Source organism: Juglans microcarpa x Juglans regia, chromosome 1D (genome assembly GCF_004785595.1).
Source record: "Juglans microcarpa x Juglans regia isolate MS1-56 chromosome 1D, Jm3101_v1.0, whole genome shotgun sequence".
In the NCBI taxonomy this organism is placed as follows: domain Eukaryota; kingdom Viridiplantae; phylum Streptophyta; class Magnoliopsida; order Fagales; family Juglandaceae; genus Juglans; species Juglans microcarpa x Juglans regia.
Window position 1 is genome coordinate 47,975,503 of NC_054594.1, and position 23,489 is coordinate 47,998,991.

Consider the following 23,489-nt stretch of genomic DNA (forward strand, 5'->3'; position numbering starts at 1 on the left):
CCCAACCTTGGTTTTGAACATAAATCATTGGATTTAGCTCGGGGTGGCAACTGCCAAGGGACCCCAGAAGAAAAAGGGTGAAATTATTGCATATTTAAGATCTTTAATGATGGGGTTGGCACGAGTGGAAAAGTGTCACCCCGCGTTATCCGAACCCACTATTAGTTTCGATGATTGAAAATCTTAATGCGAATTATCGTCTTTTCGATCAGAAAAACTTGACAACTTTTGTAATCACAACTGAATATGTAAAAGAAAAAAAAAACAGATAAAATTACTTGAGACGCCAATGGGTGAGATTAATCTAATCTCAAATAGAGGCATAGGCATGCAAAGGGCCGAACAAGGGCGTACGTGATTCTTAAAACGTCAGTATCGCTACAATTTGTGGGCCCACCGCTTCTTATTGTTTTGGTTTACAAAATACCAAGCTTGTTTTCATCTTTGTGGGCCAACCCTAAACCTAACTCTAAAGAAAATTCCGTCCAAGCGCTAAGCCTTCTCTTATGTGGGCCCATGCTTGTCCTTAGGGTAATCTTGTACTTGGTGTAGAAGGGGGCCCATCAAGCACGAGAGAGTTCAAATTTTAGAGTGGGTCCCAAGCACCTCCAAAGTGTGACATGGGGTTTATTGTTTTTTTTTAGTGGGCTTTTAGTGCATATAGGTAAGGGCGGTCGGGTTGAGGGGTATCCCCAAATTAAAGGTACAAGCTTGGGCCCATCGTTAGTAAATGGGGTAGGGACCCCGGAAGTTGGTCTTCTCCAAGGGCATCGTATATATATATATATTACATATGTATGATCCTTTATGGCACTCCCACAAATAACATTAAAGGTGGTGACTCAAACACAACGTGACATGCTTGGTTTTTGGGGGACCTTGGACCACTCCCCTTAAATCCTTTGAACTCCTCTCTCTACCATACATTGCACATGGACTTGCATTCATGTCAACACGTGAGATTTGTTCTTCCCGTAGGACAACTTAATCATAGTTTTGATGAACACTGTCCTTCCTTTTCCCATCCAAAGTCCAGACCACATGCTTGGCCTCCTAATGTACTCTGTTTTTCACTACCACACATGAGTCATGTGTAAAGTAATAATATCTTGTAATCATTTCATGAATGAGAAGAGGTTCAAAACCAGCTAGCCAGAGTGAGGACAAAGGGATGGATAGAGCTTTTGCAGTAATGAATTCCAATCGAGAAACCAGATTTAGAAACATCAAAATCATGGAATTGAGGATTTTGATGATTCATTTTGACCCACGCATGGATATGTATTCCTTCCTGGACAGCAAAAACTCAATTTGTGAGGCAGATGATGATGTGTCTACACAGACGAATGCATGCATTTATAACATGTATGCCATCTCACTCATCACCTCACTCTATTTTTATTTCAAGTTCTCACATTAAAGACTCTGCGACTGTGACAATACTCTTGACTATTTTGAATTGTTTCGGACACTGCAAATACTGCGGATTTATTTCACTTTTTAAACACACTCAGAGTTTAAGAGAATTACTGTTAATAGTTTTTATAAAAATAAAAAAAAAAAATTCATAAATGGATATAGTTAAATTTGTTAATTTATTTATACGAGATTTTTAATGAACTATATATGTTTATAACTTTTTAATCCAAAAGGATTTAAAATTGAATGAAGTCTATATATTGAATTTTATTTTTGTTACGCAGTATTCTAAATTCCAAGAATTTTTTTTAGATAGAGAAGTCTTTCGTATGATTTTCTTTAATTTATTTTAAAACATTATTACGTATTCGTTGATCATGTAAAAAATTATTGAATGAGCGCGAGAATGTTTTAACTTTTTTTTTTTGAAGAGAGAGAATGTTTTAACTTAAAACTTCAAAAAATGCATTTGCTTGTCAAATATAAATTGTTTGGTAATTGCATTAGTTGTTTAAGGGCTGATTTAGATTTAGAGGTAAGATGAGATGATATGAAATGGTTTTAAATAAAGAATAAAAATAAAAAAAATTATTAAAAAATTATTTTTTAATAATATTATTATTTTAATATTTAAAAAATTAAAATTTAATAAAATTAAATTATTTATTATATTTCATATAAAAATTTAAAATAATTATAATTATAAGATGAGATAAGATAAGATAAGATGATACAAACGTTTAAACCAATCTAAATATACATATAATTTAAGAAGAAGAAAAAATCACCGCAACATTGTACACGCGCTATGCGCGTGGACTTACTATCCCCCTCAGATATACAAAAGCTAGCTTCTTTGCAGTGGTACTGCGAACTTCATCGAGACGCTTATGGCCACCGATCTGTCCGGAATTCGTCACGATTCATTGTCCCCGAATCAATCCAATAGCCGATCTCTCCGTTTCGTTTCTTCAGCTCTCCCCTCGCTTAGGAACGGGTTCGTAGTTCGTACAGCTGTTGTGTTCTCTGTCACAAACCCTAGATTCTCAGAAATTGTCTTTTTTTTTTCGTGTTACTTTTTTATTCCGATTTTCCAATTATGTATACATGTATGATTGCAGTTATTTTATTTTTCGTTTTGGTTATTCATTTTTGGTTAAAAGTAATACAGAGATGGATGTGGTGAACTGTAATTAGTGGTGTTCAACAGATACTAAACCCTAATTTTGTTCTTTATCCAGATACTTGTTTATTTTCCTGTACATTCAGAAGTTTGACATAAAGAACCAAACTTTACGCTGTTCCTCAACAAGATACCTATTTGGGTCGAATTATATCATGCACCCATTTGAGGAATATTTGGGAATTATCTCAATTTATTTTTTCGAGTTGTTTTGTCTGTTAGGATTTTTGGACCATTTTTTTTTCCTCTCTACGGAGAGTTTTGGCTTAAAGCCTTGAATACAATTGTAATTTGTGGAGGGTTGCTTCCCTTAGCCTGCGTAGGTTGCTCTTTGAGTCAGTCAACAGTGTAATCTAGTTCTTGTGGTGGGCTTGTCTTGTTAATATTCTCTATTTCCATCTGACTGCCAATCTACCCCAACATAACACTGCTCCTGTAGTCACTAATAAGAAAGCAATTATAGTTTAAATGGATACTTGCCTTCTGCGTGGTGTCAAGACACTACAATAGATCTAAACTTTGAAATGTGTGCATTATTACGCTTTTTAGTCAATATCATGTGATATTGCCTTACAACAGACTACAGTTGATATGATCTATTTTATTTCTCCTCCATGCCTCCCTTTACCTTTCACTACTGCAGAAATGTCGGGGTCTGAGTTTTATTCTGGATGATTATTCCAATGCCCGCTATAAATCTCAAGTCACTGCTTTGGGATATATTTTAGGCATGCTTCCCGTTAATCTTAAGCCCATTCCATGACCAAAAAATTTTTGGAAAAGGAAAACTTTCTGGACAAGAACTTCAGTAAACATCATGTTGGTTCTTTCCATTTGTTTATAAAAGCGTTTGACCAATTTTTGTCTTATCTTGAGCTTGTTTATCCATGCACCCCCTTATTTAATCCACTGAAAGGAGCATGATTTTCTTGGGTTTTACTTTTTCATCTATTTAAACAAATATATTGACAACTACAAGGATGGTAATGGCAAGTGGAGCAAATAGGAATAATTAAGTTCTTAACGTGTGTTTACTGATACTTCTTAGCATATGTTTAATTGGGGATACTTTAGCAGTTTGGTAGCACCATGCAAACATAGTAAAGGGCCTTAGCCTTAGCATTTCTTGGTCTAGTTTGCTTTAGCAGCATTCTTTCTGCAATTATTTAAACTCCAAGTAGTATTTAGTTTTTTCCCAAGTCCTGATGTTGGTTGTGCCTGACCAGGCCGTTGACAGTTTGGAACCATGGGTGATGCAATTGATTTAACCGGCGATGGAGGTGTTATAAAGACAATTGTAAGCCAAGCCAAAGCTGATGCTATTACTCCAACAGAAGACCTTCCTCTTGTTGATGGTATCTGCTTTTTGCTAAAATTTACTTCCTGATGGATTAAAGTGTTTGTTCATTAAATCTACAATCATCACAATTTATTTATTGTGTTGAGCAGTTCATTAAATCTACAATCATCACAATTTATTTATTGTGTTGAGCAGTTCATTATGAAGGTGTTCTTGCTGAAAATGGTGAAGTTTTTGATACTACACACGAAGATAATACTGTATTCTCTTTTGAGCTTGGAAAGGGCACTGTAATCAAGGCTTGGGACATTGCATTGAGAACTATGAAGGTCAAAATGTCTCTTGACGGAATATTTTTGGGCATTTAGGTTGTCTTTTTGTGACATTCTCTGTTTTTATTTTACCAGGTTGGGGAAGTTGCAAAAATCACGTGCAAGCCAGAATATGCCTATGGCAGTGCGGGTTCTCCGCCAGATATCCCACCAAAGTAATCTCATTATACTTATTATCTTACATAGTTGGAAACACATTAAAGAGCTAGTTGCTATGTAAACATGCACGCATAAACTCCCCCATGAAACCACATAGCAATGTGTCTTGCACGCATGAGAGTAATCCTGCTCATGGGTTGGAACGTAGGTACTTACCTTACCATGACATATTTCATTCAAAGTGGGAACAATATGTATTTGGTACTCCCACAATGTGCTTGAGTTAAATTACTTCTAAAAAAAAAGTTAAATTACTTACCAAAGAAAAAGAGAACACGATACTCAAGGTAAACAAGCTCGAAGAATAAAGTTAGGGAAACAGATGGTTAGGATTACATGAGGGTCAATCCTATTATGGCAATGCCCTAGAGTTGAATACTTTGTTTAGTGTTGTTATCCAGGAAAGTGTTTTATTTGCTTGGTTAATTGCCTTTGCCTGCTGTTGGTTCGTTGTTAATAGATCATCTGAGTTTCTTCAAATTTAATTCAATTATTTGTGTCCCATGCAGTGCGACGCTTATCTTTGAGGTGCAATTAGTGGCTTGCAGGCCACGCAAGGGTTCGAGTTTGGGCAGCGCTTCAGAGGAGAGGACTAGGCTAGAGTAAGTCGTCTTTAGTATTTCCATGTATTATTCTCTCTCGAAATATCAGACCAAGTCATTGCATTATCATTTTTTTTATTTTTTATTGAGATCTACCTACTTTGAGAAATATTTAATGGTTTATTTTTGGTGTTAAACTTCAAACCAGAGAGCTGAAAAGGCAGAGGGAGCTTGCTGCCGCAACCAAAGAAGAAGAGAAGAAGAAGAGAGAAGATGCTAAAGCGGCTGCTGCTGCCCGAATTCAAGCCAAGCTGGAATCCAAGAAAGGTCAAGGGAAGGGGAAGGGCAAAGCAAAATAGTGGCATATCGCAAGTTTCATTCACGTAATATGTGTTCTGATAACTAACGTTGTATCAAACTGATTTCATTCCAGATGGGTTAAGTATACTATTATTGAGACGTATAAACAATATTTGAAATGTGTTAAGCCTATAAATTGTGTCACATTAGCAACATCAGACACCGGGGCCATCTCTATATGCCTTGTTGGAGTGGGAAATCTGTTGGTCTTGTATGAACACTACTCAAGAAGGCAACAGAAATCAATTTCGTGGCAAGATACAAACAAAAACCAAATCTGACATAGGCGTCACTGTTGATTATCAATATCAAATTCTCTCGCCTACATATTTATCCCTTTTTATCTGACGGTATCGCATTATTACCGATGCTGCAATGCTACAAGGCGAAGGCCATTTTCGGAAATGGGATCTCTTGATATTAATGTCGGTGATGCAAATGATGTATAAAGCTAGTCTTTACCATTCATCATCGAATATTATGATCAAACTCAAATCGGCCATGAGATATATAGAAAAGCGATCAGGACAGCTTAGGGTTTACAGTTTACACTACCCACGTTCGAACACCTTGCCAAGAATTTAGGTCTTCTCAAAATCAAAACGGTTTTAAGTCAAATGGGTTACCCCTGCTTTAAAGGAGATTAATAAGATAAAATAAAAACCCAGAGGAAAGTATGGCTTATAATGCTCTGCATCACAGCGACGGAACAACAAATACCAAAACAGAAAATGCTACCTGAATTCTCTCGTCAGATAATTTCAAAACATATTTAATTCCACTGAGATCTTCCAAGAGTACAATTACAACCAACCTGTTATATGACCGACATGGTATTCTATGGTACCTATGTCAGAGATAATTACACCAATGCTGGCCATAAGTTACAAGAAGGAACCTCCTATTTTTGCCCAATCTATGGCCATATTCATATATGTGAAAATATCCAAAAGCTTTATGCATCCATGTAATCAAACCATGTAAGCAGCATCCATGCCACCATGTCCATTTTCCTGCCACCCAGATCCTACTCTAAATTTACAAACAGGACATGTTCCCTGCTGTCCCAGCCAAGGGTCGATGCAATTAGCATGGAACTGCAAGATGATAAAAAAATGTTAGTACATTTTTTGCATAAGCTCATATTAGTAGAATTGCAGCTTGGTCATTCAGAATAACCGCCTAGGACAATGCTTGGTTGGATACGAGAAAAGCTCTCTATACTTAATAAAATCACAAAAATGTACAAAGACCACTGGTTCATAAATCAGATTCATATCCAGATGAATCTAACTCGTTGTAATAAACATAACTATGAAGAAAACCCAGTTTTCTGTATGTCCCAGAAATGGGATCTCCAAGAGTCTTGTTAATGTACCACAGAATTTACACAGGAATTGTGGCATTCAGCTCTTTACCTGGCATCTAAAGGCAGAAACTCAAAGAAGGGAGGTTTTAGGTCCCATGATTAAAACATCATTGTAATGCCTTGTCCCCCATGGGAGGAGGGACCTAATAATTTTCAGTGTGAAAGGACAGTCCAACAGTGTGCTATGACTGTCAAAAGTATCCAGAAACGTGAAGACGCAAGAGACGTGTACACCCACTCATAACTTTTGACAGAGATGAGTACTTCCCCTGGACAGATTTTGCATAAATACTAAAACAATTTGAAGGAATCTGTTTAAAAAGTTCCAACATTTTGAGAACTGAAAAAATAATTTATAATTCAACGATGTGCTAAGAAAGTACAGTCAGAGCAAGAGGACAAGGAACCTGATGCAAACATGGCAAGCTACGGATAAGTTCTCCCACATTAACTTGCTCCAAGCAAACACTGCAAGTTAATTCATCTTCTGAGGCCTTAGTGCTCACAATCTTATTGGGATTGTCTTGCTTCTGCTTTAAGAGAGAAGTGTAAAACTGATGTCACTCTCAATAATGTTCAAAAAAAAAAAAAATCTGAGAATGGAAAGAAAGATTCATCCACGGGGATAGAAGTGTAGTATGATACTTGTAAAAAAAATAAAAGTGTTCACATAATTTTAAACTACACGAAAGCAAAGATGATTTAATTTCCTGTACGCTACACAAATTCAGACTGAAAAAAACAAACTTAACACTAATCATACCTTTCTCCTATTATGACAATAGAATATAGACCAGCCCCATTTGATCTTCAGAGGTACATATAGAAAGCACATTTCAAAAGTCCAAAAATCCTCTATATGATCTTAGGGGCTTCTGGGAGACAAATGCCTAACTGGACACAATTTTCCCCAAAACTTTCCCGAATATTTTCAGCAAAAAACATTCTGCACATCACAATTAGCAATGGAAAGCATGACTTGTTTACAGCTCCTTAGACGAGGCGGAGTATAACATAGGTATGTCCAGCAAGATGCCTTGACCTGAGGACAGTTTTGATGGGTGTGGTCGTGTATATCTAGAAATTACTTCCTGGGGGTGGGTCTGAAGGACCCTACCTGGGTGAGTTCCATGTCATAAAAAAATAATGCCTTAAACTTAAGACATTTCAGAAACAAGAATAATCCAAACGGGAGAAAAACACTAGCATATGCAAGTTCATATGCATATACTGCAGCACAAAACTTTGGCTTGGATAGCAAGTGGATATTTCTTTTTTAACAATACATCAAAAGTCTCCAAACAACAATAGAAGGGGAGAGAGAGACAAGAAGAAAAGGACTTAAATACACATACTACCTCTGCTGCAGATCCTGAAGACGAAGCCTGTTGCATTGATAGGCTACTGCTGCAAAGAAGAAAAATTCCTAGTCATATTATTGGCGTACATCAGTGCACAAATATTATATTAATTTTAAAGATAACCCACTGATAAAAAATAATGTTAAAGATAACTGGGTTTCAAACCAAGATATTGAACAGCTACAATCAACATAGTTCATTCAAACCCCAACTCCAAATATCAGATTCAGCCAGAGGAACATACTTTTGAGGACCTGCAACCTTGTACTTGTGAACAGGAAGTGCATTTATCTCTTCCTCAGTCATAGAAGGAACTGCGGGAACGTTGTCGGCATCCAGTGCTCTCAGGGTTTCATAATCTGAAATTAAGTGTCAAAAGAGCTCAATAATAATCTGAAGATCCTAAGAATATAAGTGCCAAAAGAGCTCATAATAATCACTAGTTATAGTTTTGAATCTCAAGCTATAATAGCATTTATTGAGTTTCAGCTTTAAACACCTACTGATCAAAAAAAAAATTTAAACACCAAATTAATAATGTTAGACACAAATGCATCATAACAAACACACCTAGATCATCAAATTCCCTATCAAGGAGTGCAAGCTGAAGTCGGAGGCCTTGTAGTCGGCCTCTTGTTGCAAGTGCTATGGATGGTGGCATATGCAAACGCAACTCAGTATGACCAAGAAGCCCACTGGCTGCCACAGCATGAGCTTGGGCCTGAGCTTGAAGTTGTTGGCAAGTTGCATACATCCTTAGCGTTGTAGCCATCAAGAAGACACCAAGGACTAGCCAAAGCTACACAGAAAAGGACACATAAAGTAGTTTATTGAAAAAATTAAAAATCACATACTCGTTCATTAAAAATACAAAAGTCCTCATATAAAAATCAGTAAATGGACATACCAGAAAATTAGGCGACATCTGGTGCGAGTTTAGTATCATGAATAGCAAGAGAACTGACACATTTTAACAAGTTATGTTGATAAGAAAACCCATTTCTAGAAAATCCATGTTGATTGAAAAAATAAATGCCAAATATAAAAATAAACTATGAAATACCTGTGACAAGAAAAGCCAGTGAGTTAGAATTAACAGGACGTGCTGCGTGAACACGCTGATGGAGAGCAGAATCAACATCAGAACACAGTGATTGAGAATTCAGAAAGGAAACCAAATGGGAATGGCATAATCATCCAGGCTTTGGGACAAAAGTAGATTCTGGCCCAACGTATAAATTAAAAAGAAATGTACCATTGCACGCCGCTCAGGTATAAATCCTGGAAATCCACTTTCTATATCTCCTCTCGTCCCCCGAAATACAAAACTCATAGCTGTAGGCTGAAGGCTGAAGGCTGAAGGCTTCACAAGCTTATAATGTGACTTCTTACCAGGCCCACCGGAAATAGAAAGCACCTAACAAAATACACTTCTGATATGCAAAATTATAAACCACGCATTAAGAGATATAATGTAATGTGTGCTAGAAAATAAGGAGTTCAATGCAATCGGAAACATTAACAAGCACCAAAAATAAATTATAAATTTAGAAATTCTGTTTCATACACAAGCCCAATTAGGGGCCATCCCCTATTAATTGTCAATTAATCTGAACTGCATGACCAATAAAATGCCTTCACTTTATCGGTGAAAACTAAAGACTTTATATCAAAAAACATGAAGTTCTCAAGTTTTCTAACGCAAGTAAGAACAATATAGATTATTACTTATTTAAAAAAATGAATAATATAGATCATCATGTTTTAACACAAAATTGTTACTTGACTCTTGTTTCATACCACAACATGACGTCCCAATGGGCTGCGATGAGGTGTTATAGTCATTTAAGCAGTTGACAGTATAAAACAAGCTCTTGTAATTAATAAAAATAGTATTATACTGGGGGATTTCAGCCTTCAACTAAGAGACATTTTACATTTTGCACCCAAAACTATCAAGTGTTGGTAGTTTGGGGTAGAAAGTGTAAAACGCTATTAGTTTGATAGTGGAAAGTGCATTTTCCCCATCATCCCAATACTTTCTCTATGCTTTCAGTGATAGAAGCAAGACAGCCACTCCCTCTAATGGCTCAATCCGAATCATTAAATTTGGGGGCGCATATGCGTGTTTAGCAAAATAAGCAATGCCTATATCACATGGGGGGCACAGAAAAAGATAAATGAATCGTACAAATTTATTTTTGTTAAATCATATTAGTCATGCATCAAACTCTCTAGAACAACAGGGAGAGCAAGCAAAAACCAAAAGCCATTTACATTTATGAAATTTGAGATCAACCAAAAACCTAATCCCAAAATCACATTCCACATATCACACACTAAACAAAATTAAGCAATCAACACCATGGCATACAAAGTGTATAAAATAAATAATATTAAAGCTTAGTGATCTTCCATTTGGAAAGATGGAACTCGAAAGGCAACGAGGGATTGAAAAAGCGAAAGTGTGACTTACGGAATCAGATCGACACGGCAGAAATTATAGCATCGTAACTTAGAAACAGCGTTTTGATCAAATGCAACGTTCCGATCTCCGTCGAATGATAGGGGACTGTGTAAGAGCAGGGAGACAGATCAGCGAGTCCCGACTCGGACTCGGCGTGCCGATTGTTTGATCAAAGAGCTTTTCCTCGTAAGCTTTTGTTGGAGTTGTTGGTTTGATTATTCGTTTTACAATTATTACAATAAATGGAGAAATCGAATCTAACGACGTCGCATTAATACTCACGTGGACTTTAATGCGTCTGGTTGGCGTATATCGACATGGTCGGTTCTACAAGGTTTTGCCTCTTTTAAACACAAGAAAAAATAATAAAATGAAATAAAAAAAAACAGCAACGGCTTCAAAACATACAAGGAAACCAAAGCTGTCGTGCCGCCCTCAAGATCTGCTATTAAAGTATTCCTAATCAAACAAAAACAACCTCGGCCCTATCCAGTCTGCGCCACAAACTCTAGTTGTTACCTACGTCTTAATTCTTGAGAGAGATGGATCAGGAATATTTCCATCTCTGCGTCACAGAGCTGAACAATCCGAGGTAGGTAACTGCACCGAAACTCTGATTTGCAAGAGGGAAGTCCTTAACCCTTGAAACGCTCAGATAGTCATCAAGAAACCTCTGGAAAATACAAATCTGTCGTCAAACCAAACTCTTTAGGGTTTAGTATTAATCAAGACAGCTTCAAAAAAAGTCACAGTACCTGTCGCCTCTCGTAGCTATCCATTATATCCATTAATTAGTATCCTTTTCCAATCAAAGAAAACCTGTATTAGACATAATCCTAGTCATTAATAATAGCCACGTCTTAATCTCGGACAGTTATCTTATACACCTAGTCATTTTATATTTTGGACGAGTTCTTCTGCTTGACAATCTTATACTACACACATGTTCATGTGATTTTTTTTTTTCGTATAATTTTTTTTTTTTTGGATAAACCACTACACGGAATAGTGTGTGTGGGCCGTTAAAGTTGATATTTTTTTATTATTATAATAAGAGAAATAATATTTGACATATTAGAATGTATAAATTCTGTATAAAAAAAAAAAATCATTTTTTTAATTATAGACTTTACTTTTTTTCAAATTGAATATCTGTAAACCCTAGACTGTATCTAAATATTACTGTATCCAAAAAGCCATTAAATTTGGGAGGGCCCTTTATGATAAACGAGGCAGTAGCATATGTGCCTGTCGACTTTGCTGTCCGATAAATACAAAGATTTTGTGGTATATCACTTTCAGACTTCGCCAAACAAACACAAAGACATATGTCGATATGGTGAATTTATACGGAGAACAACTCTTGTGATGTAACTAAACTACAGTACACGTGCATGCCCAGATCTTGTTCTGCTCTATATTTTCTTCACTTGGAATTTTGTAAAGTTCGAAATGCCAAAACTGTGTTCAACCTTTTCAGCCTCAACAACTTTCAGTCGCTTGAATAGGAGGAAAGTGATCACAAATAGGACATTGAATATGCTTGAAAAGCAAAGCAATTAACATCTTTCCATACTGTATGTAAATGCTCATCCAGAACGCACAGATTAGCTTAGAATAAATTAGCTCCCCAGTCCTTCTAGCTATCACTTCACTTCCATCCCCTGTCTTATCTCCTAGAATATGAGTGAACTGATCAAATTCTTCGATCGACACAGTATCGGATCCTAACCTCTCCTGCCTGGTATTCTCTCTCTGTAAGAACTCTGTAATGGACAGGATCTTTGGGCGTCTGTTATATGGTTTGGTTATGCAATAAACATTGTTAAAAAAACTCAAATGTATAATAGTGGCAAATCCAAGAGATAAAAGCAACTGTTTTTTCAATTCCTATTGAGAGTAGTCAGGCCTGGATTGGTTTGGCTCGGGATTCTATAAATCCTACTTGGAGATTGTTGTTGCAGATGTGGCAACTGTTGTTCACGATTTCTTTAGAGGTAACCCTCTTTCCAGAGTGCTCTCTTCTTTTTATTTGGTTTTGATTCCAAAGATTGAGAATCGAAAGATTTTGATAAATTTCGACCCATGGTCTAGTCTACTAATAAGCCTGTTAGAGGTAGGAATGTTGTTCTGAATATTGACATGGCTAAGGCATATAATAATGTTGACTGGAAATTCCTAATTCATGTCTAGTCAGCTTTCGATTTTTCTGAGTAGGTTTGTAGTATTGTTCAGCATTGCATTTCCACCCCTTGGTTTTCTGTGGTAGTGAATGGTACTTCGAAAGATTTTTTCCAAAGGGGTCATGGTCTGAGACAAGGTAATCCTATCTCCCCTTATCTTTTTATTGTTGTGGAAGAAATTTTTTCAAGGTTGAAGAAAAAATTTCAAGAAGGTAGAATAAGGATATTTTATCATTCTAGAGAGTCTCCTTTTATCTCTCATCTATTGTATGCGAATGACAATGTGATCTTTTCGAAGGTAGTAAAGGTTCTCTTCGAGCCATGTCTGAGACGCTTTCGGTATATAAAGCTTGGTCTGGACAAATAGTGAGTAAAGAAAAATCTTCAATGATTTTTTCTAATTATATTTCCTCTTCAAGGCGTAGGGAGCTCTTGGGAATCATGGGTTTTTCATGGGGTTCTCTGCCTTTCAAGTATCTGGGGGTACCTATCATTGTTAATAGATTAGCGGCTGCTCATTTTGAGGATTTGGTTGGGAAGGTCCGGGAGAAATTTGGAGGTTGGTCAGCTCGATTGTTGTCTAGTGGAGCAAGATTACTGCTTATTCCGCATGTGCTTAGTAGTATTTAGGGCTGTACAAGAAATGGACTGACTCAGACTGGTCGCGTGAGCTCGGAACCTGCCGAAATCGGCATAGAACCGGTCGGTCGGCGGTTGAATTTGGCCAAAACCGATGTCCAGCAGTTCGGTCTCGATTTGAGCCTAGACAAGACCGTCGAACCGACTGATACTTGAAATGTTTTTTTTTTAAAAAAAAATTATACATATATGAAACGACTTCATTTCACTTAAGTGAGTGAAATGACATCGTTCTAGGACTTAATGTTTGAAAAAAATATAAAGGAAATGGCGTCGTTTCCCTCTAGAGTTTAAAGACACGCACTCACCCTTCTTCTTCCTCATTTCTTTCTTCTCATTTCTGATTTCACATCAGTTCACAGCGCCGCCCCACCTTTCTCTCTCTCTCTCTCTCTCTCTCTCTCTCTCTCTCTCACACACAGATCACAGTGCACACAGTCGTCTCTCTCTCAGTGTCTCATGGCGCACCCAGTCGCAACCACCTCTATTGCCATCTATCTCTCTCTCTCTCTCTCTCTCTCTCTCTCTCTCTCTCAAATCGCACCTCGCGGCTTCATTTATCTCAAATCGCAGCCACCTCCGTCGCCATCAAAGATGCCGACAAACAGATCGGAGTTACGCTGAAACTGATGTAGACGGTTTTCTCCCCTTCGCCGGCCGATTTCGGTTGAGATTCATACAATTTCAAGATATAGGTGTTGTTTTCGGTTTTGGACTGAAACCAAAACCGAAATCGAACCTTCAATTTTCACCCCTAGTAGTACTCCTATGCATCTTCTTTCCATCTTGCAAGTTTCTAAATTGCAACCATCACTAAATGCTTTAGTGATTTTTTTCTGGGATTTTAAGGATGGGAAGCCAAAAACACATTAGAGAACTTGGGATGAAATGTGTAAGCCGGTAGAGGAAGGTGGTATCGGGGTACGAGTTCTACAGGATAGTCAAAAAGCTCTACAAATAAAATTTGTGTGAAAGTTATTAACAGAAAATTCTTTATGGTCCAGGTTTTTTAAGGCAAAATATGTGAAAAATGATCATGTTTCCTTAATTAATCCGAACAAAGGAAGTCGATTTTGGAAATATGTGTTAAGAAGGGTTATGTCCATTTTAAAGAATTCAAAGTGGTGAACAAATGAGGGTTTGGTATTCTTTTGGTTTGATAAGTGAATGGGAGAAGAGGCTCTTGGGGAGGTGATGCTGATTATTGGTTGTCTGGGTTTAAAATTGAAAGAATGTAGACTGAATGGTGGTTGGAACATAGATCTTCTGATTAGTCTTGTTGGACATCAAAAGGCTGGTGAAAATTTTCAATTCTTGAGTCACCAAAAGAAGGAGCGGACCTGCTTGTTTGGATTGCTAAGGAGGATGAAATCTTTACAACAAAAAGTGCTTGGGAGGTGGTAAGTGACAAATCTCCTAAGATTAATTGGGCTCAATGGATTTGACATCCAAGTCTTCCCAAAAATATTGCTATAACTATGTGGAAAAGTGTTAACAATGCTTTAAGTGTGGATGATCGCATTCGATGCACAGGTATCCCTATTGCATCAAAGTGTAACTATTGTAAAAAATGAGGATACGAGGGTTTTAATCATGTATTGGCTATGGGCGAGGTGGCCAAGGCACTATGTGAAAGATGGGTTAAACATGCCTTGGAGACAGTTTCAAAGCTGGTATGAAGTGATGCAAGCTTGGTTTATTATAGCTTCCAAGTCCACTGCGAAGGGTCAATTACTCGGTATAATCTCATCTATAGTCACTTGGTAGTTGTGGCTTAGAAGATTCAATGTATGAATGGAAGGAAGATGTATAAATACAAGGAAATATGGAGAAATATAAAATACTAGATTGTGAAATTAAGTGAAAAACTCAAGGATGTAAAACCGTTGAGTTCAGGGATTAAAGAAATTCTTGCAGATCAAAATATTCCATATAAGGCTCCAAAGGTGAAACTTGTTATGTTTGTTGTTTAGCAGAGACCACGTATAGGTTGGTGTAAATTAAATGTTGACGAGTGCAATCGAGGTAATCTTGGTATGGCAGGTGTTGGAGGGGTGGTTAGAAATGAATCGAGGAGGATGATTTCAACGTTTACAGTTTCCATTGGACACGGCACAAACATAGTTGTTGAGTTTTATCTCTTTTACATGGTCTTGGAGTTATTCGGCAAAAAACATATTACTAAAGGGGAGATAAAGATGGATTCTCATGTGATTATTAATTGGATCAACTCATCATCTTGTGGTGTTTGGTATCTTGATGAATTATGTGAGGAGCTTATGGTTCTTTTACAGCAAGTTACCTTTAGTTTGCGGCATATTTACAGGCAAGGAAATTCAGCTGCTGATCTTCATGCACGGTTGGGATCTTAGGGGGTTACTAATAGCTGAGAGTCCTTGGCATCGATACCTCATTTATTGAGAGGTATTTTTCGTACTAACTGACTCGATTTATCTCAAATTAGATGAATTGGCTATGTCTTGTATTGAACGTTTTAGCTGGTTTTTTCCACGTTATGTGTTATTGTTTTTTTGTTATTAGGGTATTGGTTTTTATGGTTGTTTGGCATTCTTTGATTTATGTAGTTGTTGATTTTCTTCAACCTTAAATGAGGGTTTGAATAAAATCTAGGGGTGCGGTCCCCTTTTGAAAATAATAATAGTGGCCGACCTTACATCAGTTATAAGATCTAAACACTTCAGAATTAGGATTTGATAATCGTTCTACGATTATGAAGCTCGAATTTCTGGTTACCCACAAAACAAAAACCATGATAGATGGTAACTAGTCCAAAAATTACTCACACCGTTCACTAACAAACTTTGTAGCCCCAAAATATAAAGGAAAATGCTACTGTCAGATAAAATAAATAAAAAATTTAAACTGACATAATTTTATATAATATATTAAATTCAGTTGTAATAAAATTATTAAACACAGCCAATAAAGTAAAATTTACAAAATTTTTTAGTGGATAAAGCAAATTTCTAATATAAAATGTACTAGGTGAACCCAGAAGCCACCTGCCCCCCAATAACTCCCTCTCACGACTACATCAAATCCTAGAGATACATAGAATCTACAGATCAAACAATAAATATACATTTAAAATAAAAATAATTGATTTGTGTAGGCCATGGACAGCCCAATTAATTGACCCCCTCTGGTACAGTCCTGGAGTAGGTAATGGCAAAACCTAATTCTGCAAACACTCATAAAAATTGTTGAGCCCTGTCGAAGTGCCGATTCTCTTAGCAAAATCCACCTCCATAGATTGGATATTATATGAATGCATGCCTCCTGTTCCAATCTGCGCAAAGAAAAAAAAAAAGACTAGAAAAACTTGGCCTAAAAAGTGTTGCCTCAAGGCTTAATCTACCAAGCCAAGCCTTTGACTTGCCAGATCACACCTAACCTCTGCAAGTCCAACCCTAGACTTTGCTAAATCAAATTCCATCCACAAGTTCTGCTGATGATGATGGCCAATCAAGAATGCCTCTATACCCAACAAGTCCGAGTTCCCAAATGTGAAACAATACACACAATCCCCACCCCTCATCATTCCTGGTACCCGATACATTAACCTCTCACCAGATACCACCATCTCGGCCCCCTCAAACATCAAGGTCACTGCGGGTAACTGTGGCAAAGTAGGCCGACTCGAGGGGACTCTGTAGCACAAGTCCATGGCTCCCTGAAAAACAAAGTTGGTGTCTTCCAAAAGATTCAGTATTCCCTTTGTTTGTTGAATGAACTCGTTTTTCAATGCGGTGTAGGCTGGGCCGAGTAAGAACGTGAACTGGGTGCCGGAGTCGACCATGGTCTGACCCGCCCCCGTATGATCTGGTACGAGCACGGATTTCGGAAGCGCCAAAATCTTACCCGAAACTTTAATCCCCTCGAGCCGAACTGTATAGGCTACCCGATCAAAATAAGGTAACGGGTCTGAAATCTGAACCAGAGGAGTGTAGTTCAATGGTTGGAGCCAAGTGAGACTCTCTTGGCCAAAAAGCAAAACACCGGACGAGTCACTCCCCGATATGCAGTACGAGAATTGAGGGAAACCCATTTGGGTTATAAACGACAAAGACCCGCGGTTAAGACCCATCAACCCGGTGGTCTTGGAGTCCTCTTCGGAGTTGGAACTGAAACCGGAATCCATGCATCCAAATATCGTACCGGGTCGGGAAGAGTTTCCGAGGTAGAGAGTTTCGGACGCGAGGTTGCCTTCAATGGAGGTGGCGTCAGCGTAGGAGACAGTCACGTGGCAGAGCTTATTCGGGTCGCAGGAAGCGGGTACGAGTAAGGTCCGGGTCCGGGTTGTGCATAAGGGGGAGGAGCATGGGATCGGAGAGTACGAGGAAGAGAGAAGTGGGTTGAATATGGAGCTGATGTTTGGGGTTTTCTTGCAGTGGAGCCAAGAGAGTTCGCTACCTGTATCGAGGACCATGGTAACGCTCTGCGGGGGCGAACCCACGGTGAGGGAGACTGTTAAGGTCACGTTGTGGTGGAAAGAGAGTTTGTCTGAAGGTTTTGATGCTGATCCACGTGGGAGTACTGTCTGGGCTTTGAGGGGCAATATGAGCGATTTCTGAGTTGCAGAGAGAGAGGATTGAAATTGATTTATTATGAAGAAGAAAGTTAGCTGAAGAATAAGAACAAGAGGAGGAGGTGGATGGGGAGTTTGAAGGCAGGCCATTGAGAAAGAAGATATTGAAGCATAAAAATAAGGAAGTGTGACCTAACGATGTGTTTCAGGTTTGGTGCGTTTTAATTTGCTTTAAAAGCTTCGGGGAGAGAGAGGTTGAAATATCAGATAAAGGTGTGCGTGAGTGTTGGTTTGGGACACTTGAAGAAGGATGTTTATGGGCAAGAGGTACCTCTTCGTTTCCTTAAATATATGGTTGGTTGGCTGACATGCATTAGAGGGCGTACGTGATGCTTTGCCTCTGAATTTTTGGATCTTAGAACCATGACCAATCACCCACTCCTATGTGCTCGTTAGATGCGTGCATGCATGTTTCTAAAGTTAATCAAAGTGCCATGAGGGTCTTGTTTTTGAGGCAGCCAATCAACAACCAATGTGGTCCATGACACTTTTTAACTACAAATTTATATATATATATATATATATATATATATATTTAACTCAATTGCTAATTTTAAGTTTTTAACAGCTTAAGCTAATGAAAAGAATTTAAAATATTTATTTGGATATTAAATTTAATATAATGAAAATATCAAAATTTAAATATATAATTAATTAATGTTTGAACAGATATATTCTTGCCAAGCTCTAGAAGAAGTTATTTTGTTTCTGGCATATACTGGCTGCTTGCCTTCATTTGGATTGATTTCACACACAACAGTTGTTATTGCAATTCACTTGTCTAGTCGGCTAGTCGGCACTAAGATGCTTCGCTTGTGAATATTATCAATTATGCTCCAGAATCCATATTATCAACTAAGATGAGTCTGAGTGCATGTTCTGTAGACACTAGACATGGTTTCTCAAAATTACCCAAGACGCGACCTTATAAAACACAAAAGGGCAAAAAAGGTCTTGTCTTGAAGGTACAACTGGGAACAAAAAGTTGATACTTTTACGAAAGTCGGGAGGAACACAGCAATGGAAGGCGACCACCAAAATTGCATGGTTCGGAGACGAGGGACTCATGTTTATGTCTGGACTCTTGGAAAATTATAGATAATTTGACTTTTAAAATCAGATTAGTTGGTGACTGTGACGCCTAATTAAATAGAGACTTGAACTTTCCGCAAAACACACAAAGGATCGACTCTGTCCTGTTATGTGGGAGCCGCCCCCTCTGCCACCCGGTCCACCTCCAGTGCCTGCTCCAATCTGTCAATCCATCATAATTTTAGACTTTCCAAACCTTGCTTTCAATGTGATCCTAAGTGTCTAGCATTTTCCACTTTCTAATAAATCAATAATTTTTTATTTTTTATTTTTTTTATCAATTAGAGATAATACCTTTTGTTCTAGAAAAATGATAAGGTTATTGTTAAATAACAATTTGATAAAATAATATTATTTTAAATTTAAATTTAATTTTCACTTTTATTTTTTATTTGATGTGTATAAATATAATAAAAAATATTATTATATTTAAAATCGTCTATAAATTATGAATGAGTCGTTAGTCTATCACTTTCTTTTATTCTAATTTCACCTCAACCTCGGGTATACCCAGCATATGTTGATCTGTCCCGAGCTATCCATGCATTAACCCTTTTCACACGGTTTAATTTGACTTCTCACATATTTATATATATATAGTATGCATAAATCACCTATTAATTAATCTGTTGATGTGAGGCACGTACGAGTGGATTAATTTCACAATTTCCCCGTGAAAATGTCTTAAATCCATTTAGTGTAATAATTGATTGGCATCTTCTTTGGTATTTTGAGACGTAAAACTTTGCACTAGTTTGTTTGTTTATTTACTTGTCTATTTTGGTGTATTTACCAAGTTTGTTAGCCGAAGTATGCAAGTGATCCATGTATTCTTGCCAATTACTAGTTTTTTTTTTTTTTTTTGTCTATTTTAAAATAGTACAGCTAAATCTATAATATATATATATATATATATAAATATCTCACAAACTGGCATTTATTTATATACTTTGTTAGATTTATTTATAATAAAAATAATTTTATAATTTAACGAAATATATTAAATTACATTAATTTATAAAATTATTTTTATATAATTCGGCTAAAATATTTTCCTTTTAAAACAATAATAATCCACCTACGTAATGTTTCAATATACGTCGCGATCCAATACTGATGGCACTATGCAGAAAGCGTATAGGCTTTGAAGGCACCGGCGGTGAAGCAGTGCCAGTGTAGCTGTATCACTTATGATTTTACTTGTCGTCGTCAAGCAATCGGGTCCAACCACGACTCTCTGATATTCATCCATATGGTAATGCATGCTAATATTGTCCATTAGTTACCTACAGCTATAATCAGATAGGGACAGTCTAAATGATTGAATCAATATGCCAGTGTAGCAGGTTGGAACACCTACAAATTATTTTATGTTTTTAACAGTCTATTTTTGCTCAATATTGGGCAAAAGACTTGCATTTCATGTTAATTATTGTAGATTCAAAAGTTTGGTTAAGATTAGGTGATTATAAGATGATAAATTTGGATATGATTAAGTGACTAAAATGATAAATTTTATCTTTTTTTGAAATTTATATTTTAGATGAATGTAAAATAATTTGAATTTATCTAAAGTTTTTTTGATTTTATTTAGAGGTTGTTACGAAATATTTTAGATAAGTTAAAAACGTAGAAATTGAGTTTCAAGAGATAGATCTTATTCAGAAAAGAGTTTGAATGTGAAATTGTCAATGCTGAAAAAATAAGTATAAGATGCTAGCAAGCCGTCAGTAGAGTCCGTCAGCAGAGTTTTACTGTGATTTAGAAACTGCTTCCAGAAATCTATTTAAATTGTCCTACTAGCTAGGAACTGCAGAGATGCAGTTATGAATATTTTTTAGAACACTTTTCAGTGCATATTTTGATAAGAAAATTGTTTCTTTCAAAGAGTGTGATTGTTGATCTAAAATTAAAATTGAATGATCGTGATTCAGCCACTAGAGTTCTAGGCGAAAAGCTAATATTTGAAGAATGTCAAAGGTCCTGCTGCTACTGTGGTAGAGTCTCATTTGTCTCATTAAGTAAGAATGTCAATTAACAAATGTTTTATAATTGAAACTTACTTATAATTGATTTTCAAATAATAAAATTGAATTTTCTGGATTTGGCTGTCTTGTAAGATTTTATCTTTAAAGAGTTTTTGAAACAGTTTCCCTTCGTTACTAATATTGGTGTTATGCAATTGGTTTATTTAATATTAATGTTTTTTTATTATATAATTGCATGATTGACGACTAATCAATTTATTGAATAAACTGATAGAATGTTGTATTATGATATAGAGATGTTTGGGTAATTTCAATTTTTTTTAATCAGTTTTATCTTAGTACTTGAGTGGAAAAGAAATAAAGAGAAAGTGTATGTATGAACTAATTGTATTACATGCACTATATCCAAAACGACGACGCACTAAAAAAATAATTGAGAAATCAAGCCAAATAAATGGCACAATTTTGTGCTTTCTTATCTCTCGTACTAAGAAAAATTGTACTTTGGTATTATGAGCGGGGGAGGAGAAAAACAGATATAAATGGACAAAAAAGAGGTAACGTTCTTTGCTTTATTTTTATTTGTTGCAAGAGATCACTTTCGGAGAGACTGAAGAGAGAAAAAGGTGTACATGTTGTGACACGAGAGGCATTTATTAATATTAAAAATATATATGTGTATAGAATGCCATTGGGGGGCCGGAGAGAAAATGTTTCAAGCTCGATCGTGACGTTTTTGCCTTTTTGACAATCATAAAGATCGACCCATGCTGGATTGTAAAATTGCCTTTACATTTTAGAGTGTTTGCTAGAAAGATATATAAAAAGTTTTACATATTTGCATAAATGGTTGTGCTTTCGCACTCAAAGTCGCCTTTTCAGAAAGTTTATTCATCTGGGTTTGATCTGTGGCAATGCTTTCCCCGGTTTTAATAAAGAACCAACGCGTCAACTTGATCGACAGTGACATCTGGTGAATTTCATGTTCATGAAAGTTCCTCCCTCCATCGTGTTTCCTTTTCATTTGAAGAAAAGCCCAATACTTGCAACCAAGGTTTTACTAATTGAAACGATACGATGGGGGTAAAGTGTAAACACTTGTTTGAAGGCATTTAGTTAGGCTTGGATATTTATTACAACTTGTGATGGGCTTTGCAGCAACTAATTTAGTTAAAAAGGAAAGCGTCGCCTGGCTAGCTTGGTTTCTATAAATCTGTAGAAAAGTGGAGGCTTTTAATTGATATAAACAGAAAACTAATAACACGTTTTGCACAACAACAGTAGGAAGCAGAGGATATAGAGAAAGCAGAGGATAAACTTCTTGCTTTTCATTGATAAACAAACAGCCCATAAATAGACTAATACATAACTGAAAGTAACATGAAAAATAGGCACTATCCCACGTTAAAAATAGGCACTAGGTAAACAAACTCACTAAAGACTAGGACAACCCATATGCAAATTATTAAATTTCCTCAACAATCCCTCCCTTAAACTGATATTCAGACATAACATCCAGTTTAATAAGAGCTAAACTTTGAAGCTCCATCCCTCAAATTGAAACATTTGAAGTACAAGCACCAAGTAGCTTCCTGAGCTTCTGAAATGCAGGAAACTTGAGAGGCTTAGTTAGAATATCAGTGATCTGGTCTTTACTTATGCAATAAATAAGATTAATGACTCCATCATTCGTGAGATCCCTCAAGAAATTATATTTCACATCTATATGTTTGCTTCGATCATGTAAAACTAGATTTTTTGAAAGTTTTATTACTGAACTGTTGTCACAATAAATCTGACTAGGTCCATCCTCCTTGAAATGCAACTTTTTAAGGATTTTCTTTAGCCAAATAGCTTGACAAGTACAAGCTGTTGCAGCAACAAATTCATCTTCAGTGGATGATAATGTGACAATAGGTTGCTTCTTTGATGACCATGAAATAGCTCATGTCCCCATCATGAAAACATACCTAGATGTGCTTTTTCGATCATCTGAATCTCCTGCATAATCACTATCTATAAAGCCAAAGAGATCTGATTTTTCTCCATTTTTGTAGAACAACCCAAACTCCTTAGTACCTTGCAAGTACCGGAAAATTCTTTTTGCAGCCAAGAGATGAATCTCTGTAGGACATTCCATGTACCTGTTAATCACACTTACAACATGCATTATATCACGTCTTCTTGTTGACAAATACATTAAACTCCCCACAATTTGTTTGCAAAGAGTGTCGTCAACCTTCTTTCCTCCATTATCTTTTTTTAGCTTCATACCAAACTCAGATAGAGTATTTACAGGATTACAATCTTTCATCTGAAACCTGTCCAAGATTTCTCGCACATACTTCTTTTGAGAAATAAAAATTCTAGTAGAAGACTGCACCACTTCAATGCCAAGAAAATAATGCATCATGCCAAGATCAAATATCTCAAATTCAGCCATCATGGATTTCTTAAAACTTCCAAGCATGGCTGTATTATTTTCA

General features: G+C 36.6%; 4 protein-coding genes across 10 annotated transcripts; 2 read left to right on the plus strand and 2 right to left on the minus strand.

Annotated features, from left to right (window-relative positions):
- The first annotated feature begins 2,247 nt into the window (after positions 1 to 2,247).
- Positions 2,248 to 5,427, plus strand: LOC121265661 (peptidyl-prolyl cis-trans isomerase FKBP20-1). Its single transcript, XM_041169351.1, has 6 exons — positions 2,248 to 2,416; positions 3,829 to 3,957; positions 4,098 to 4,231; positions 4,310 to 4,389; positions 4,903 to 4,995; positions 5,144 to 5,427. The coding sequence occupies exons 2-6, from the start codon at positions 3,849 to 3,851 to the stop codon at positions 5,292 to 5,294; spliced, it is 567 nt and encodes a 188-aa protein (XP_041025285.1). The 5' UTR covers positions 2,248 to 2,416; positions 3,829 to 3,848; the 3' UTR covers positions 5,295 to 5,427.
- A 633-nt stretch (positions 5,428 to 6,060) lies between these two features.
- On the minus strand, positions 6,061 to 11,177 carry LOC121265624 (E3 ubiquitin-protein ligase SDIR1). 7 transcript variants are annotated; one of them, XM_041169318.1, is made up of 9 exons: positions 10,502 to 11,177; positions 9,281 to 9,455; positions 9,089 to 9,143; positions 8,933 to 8,985; positions 8,596 to 8,824; positions 8,270 to 8,384; positions 8,023 to 8,071; positions 7,072 to 7,197; positions 6,061 to 6,392 (listed from the first exon to the last, which is right to left on the minus strand). In XM_041169318.1, exons 2-9 carry the CDS (start codon positions 9,356 to 9,358, stop codon positions 6,267 to 6,269), a joined length of 831 nt encoding a protein of 276 aa, XP_041025252.1. In that variant the 5' UTR covers positions 9,359 to 9,455; positions 10,502 to 11,177; the 3' UTR covers positions 6,061 to 6,266. The 7 variants fall into 7 exon arrangements, with proteins under 7 accessions (XP_041025252.1, XP_041025269.1, XP_041025259.1 ...); XM_041169335.1 differs by having other exon boundaries at positions 8,023 to 8,068; positions 9,281 to 9,458; XM_041169325.1 differs by having other exon boundaries at positions 7,072 to 7,194; positions 9,281 to 9,458.
- An 877-nt stretch (positions 11,178 to 12,054) lies between these two features.
- LOC121250855 lies at positions 12,055 to 15,935 on the plus strand. The gene is made up of 4 exons (XM_041150088.1): positions 12,055 to 12,236; positions 12,978 to 13,294; positions 15,358 to 15,663; positions 15,745 to 15,935. The coding sequence occupies exons 2-4, from the start codon at positions 12,997 to 12,999 to the stop codon at positions 15,756 to 15,758; spliced, it is 618 nt and encodes a 205-aa protein (XP_041006022.1). The 5' UTR covers positions 12,055 to 12,236; positions 12,978 to 12,996; the 3' UTR covers positions 15,759 to 15,935.
- A 325-nt stretch (positions 15,936 to 16,260) lies between these two features.
- LOC121240812 (aspartic proteinase PCS1-like) lies at positions 16,261 to 18,330 on the minus strand. Its single transcript, XM_041138343.1, has one exon. The coding sequence runs from the start codon at positions 18,011 to 18,013 to the stop codon at positions 16,685 to 16,687; it is 1,329 nt and encodes a 442-aa protein (XP_040994277.1). The 5' UTR covers positions 18,014 to 18,330; the 3' UTR covers positions 16,261 to 16,684.
- Positions 18,331 to 23,489: the final 5,159 nt, after the last annotated feature.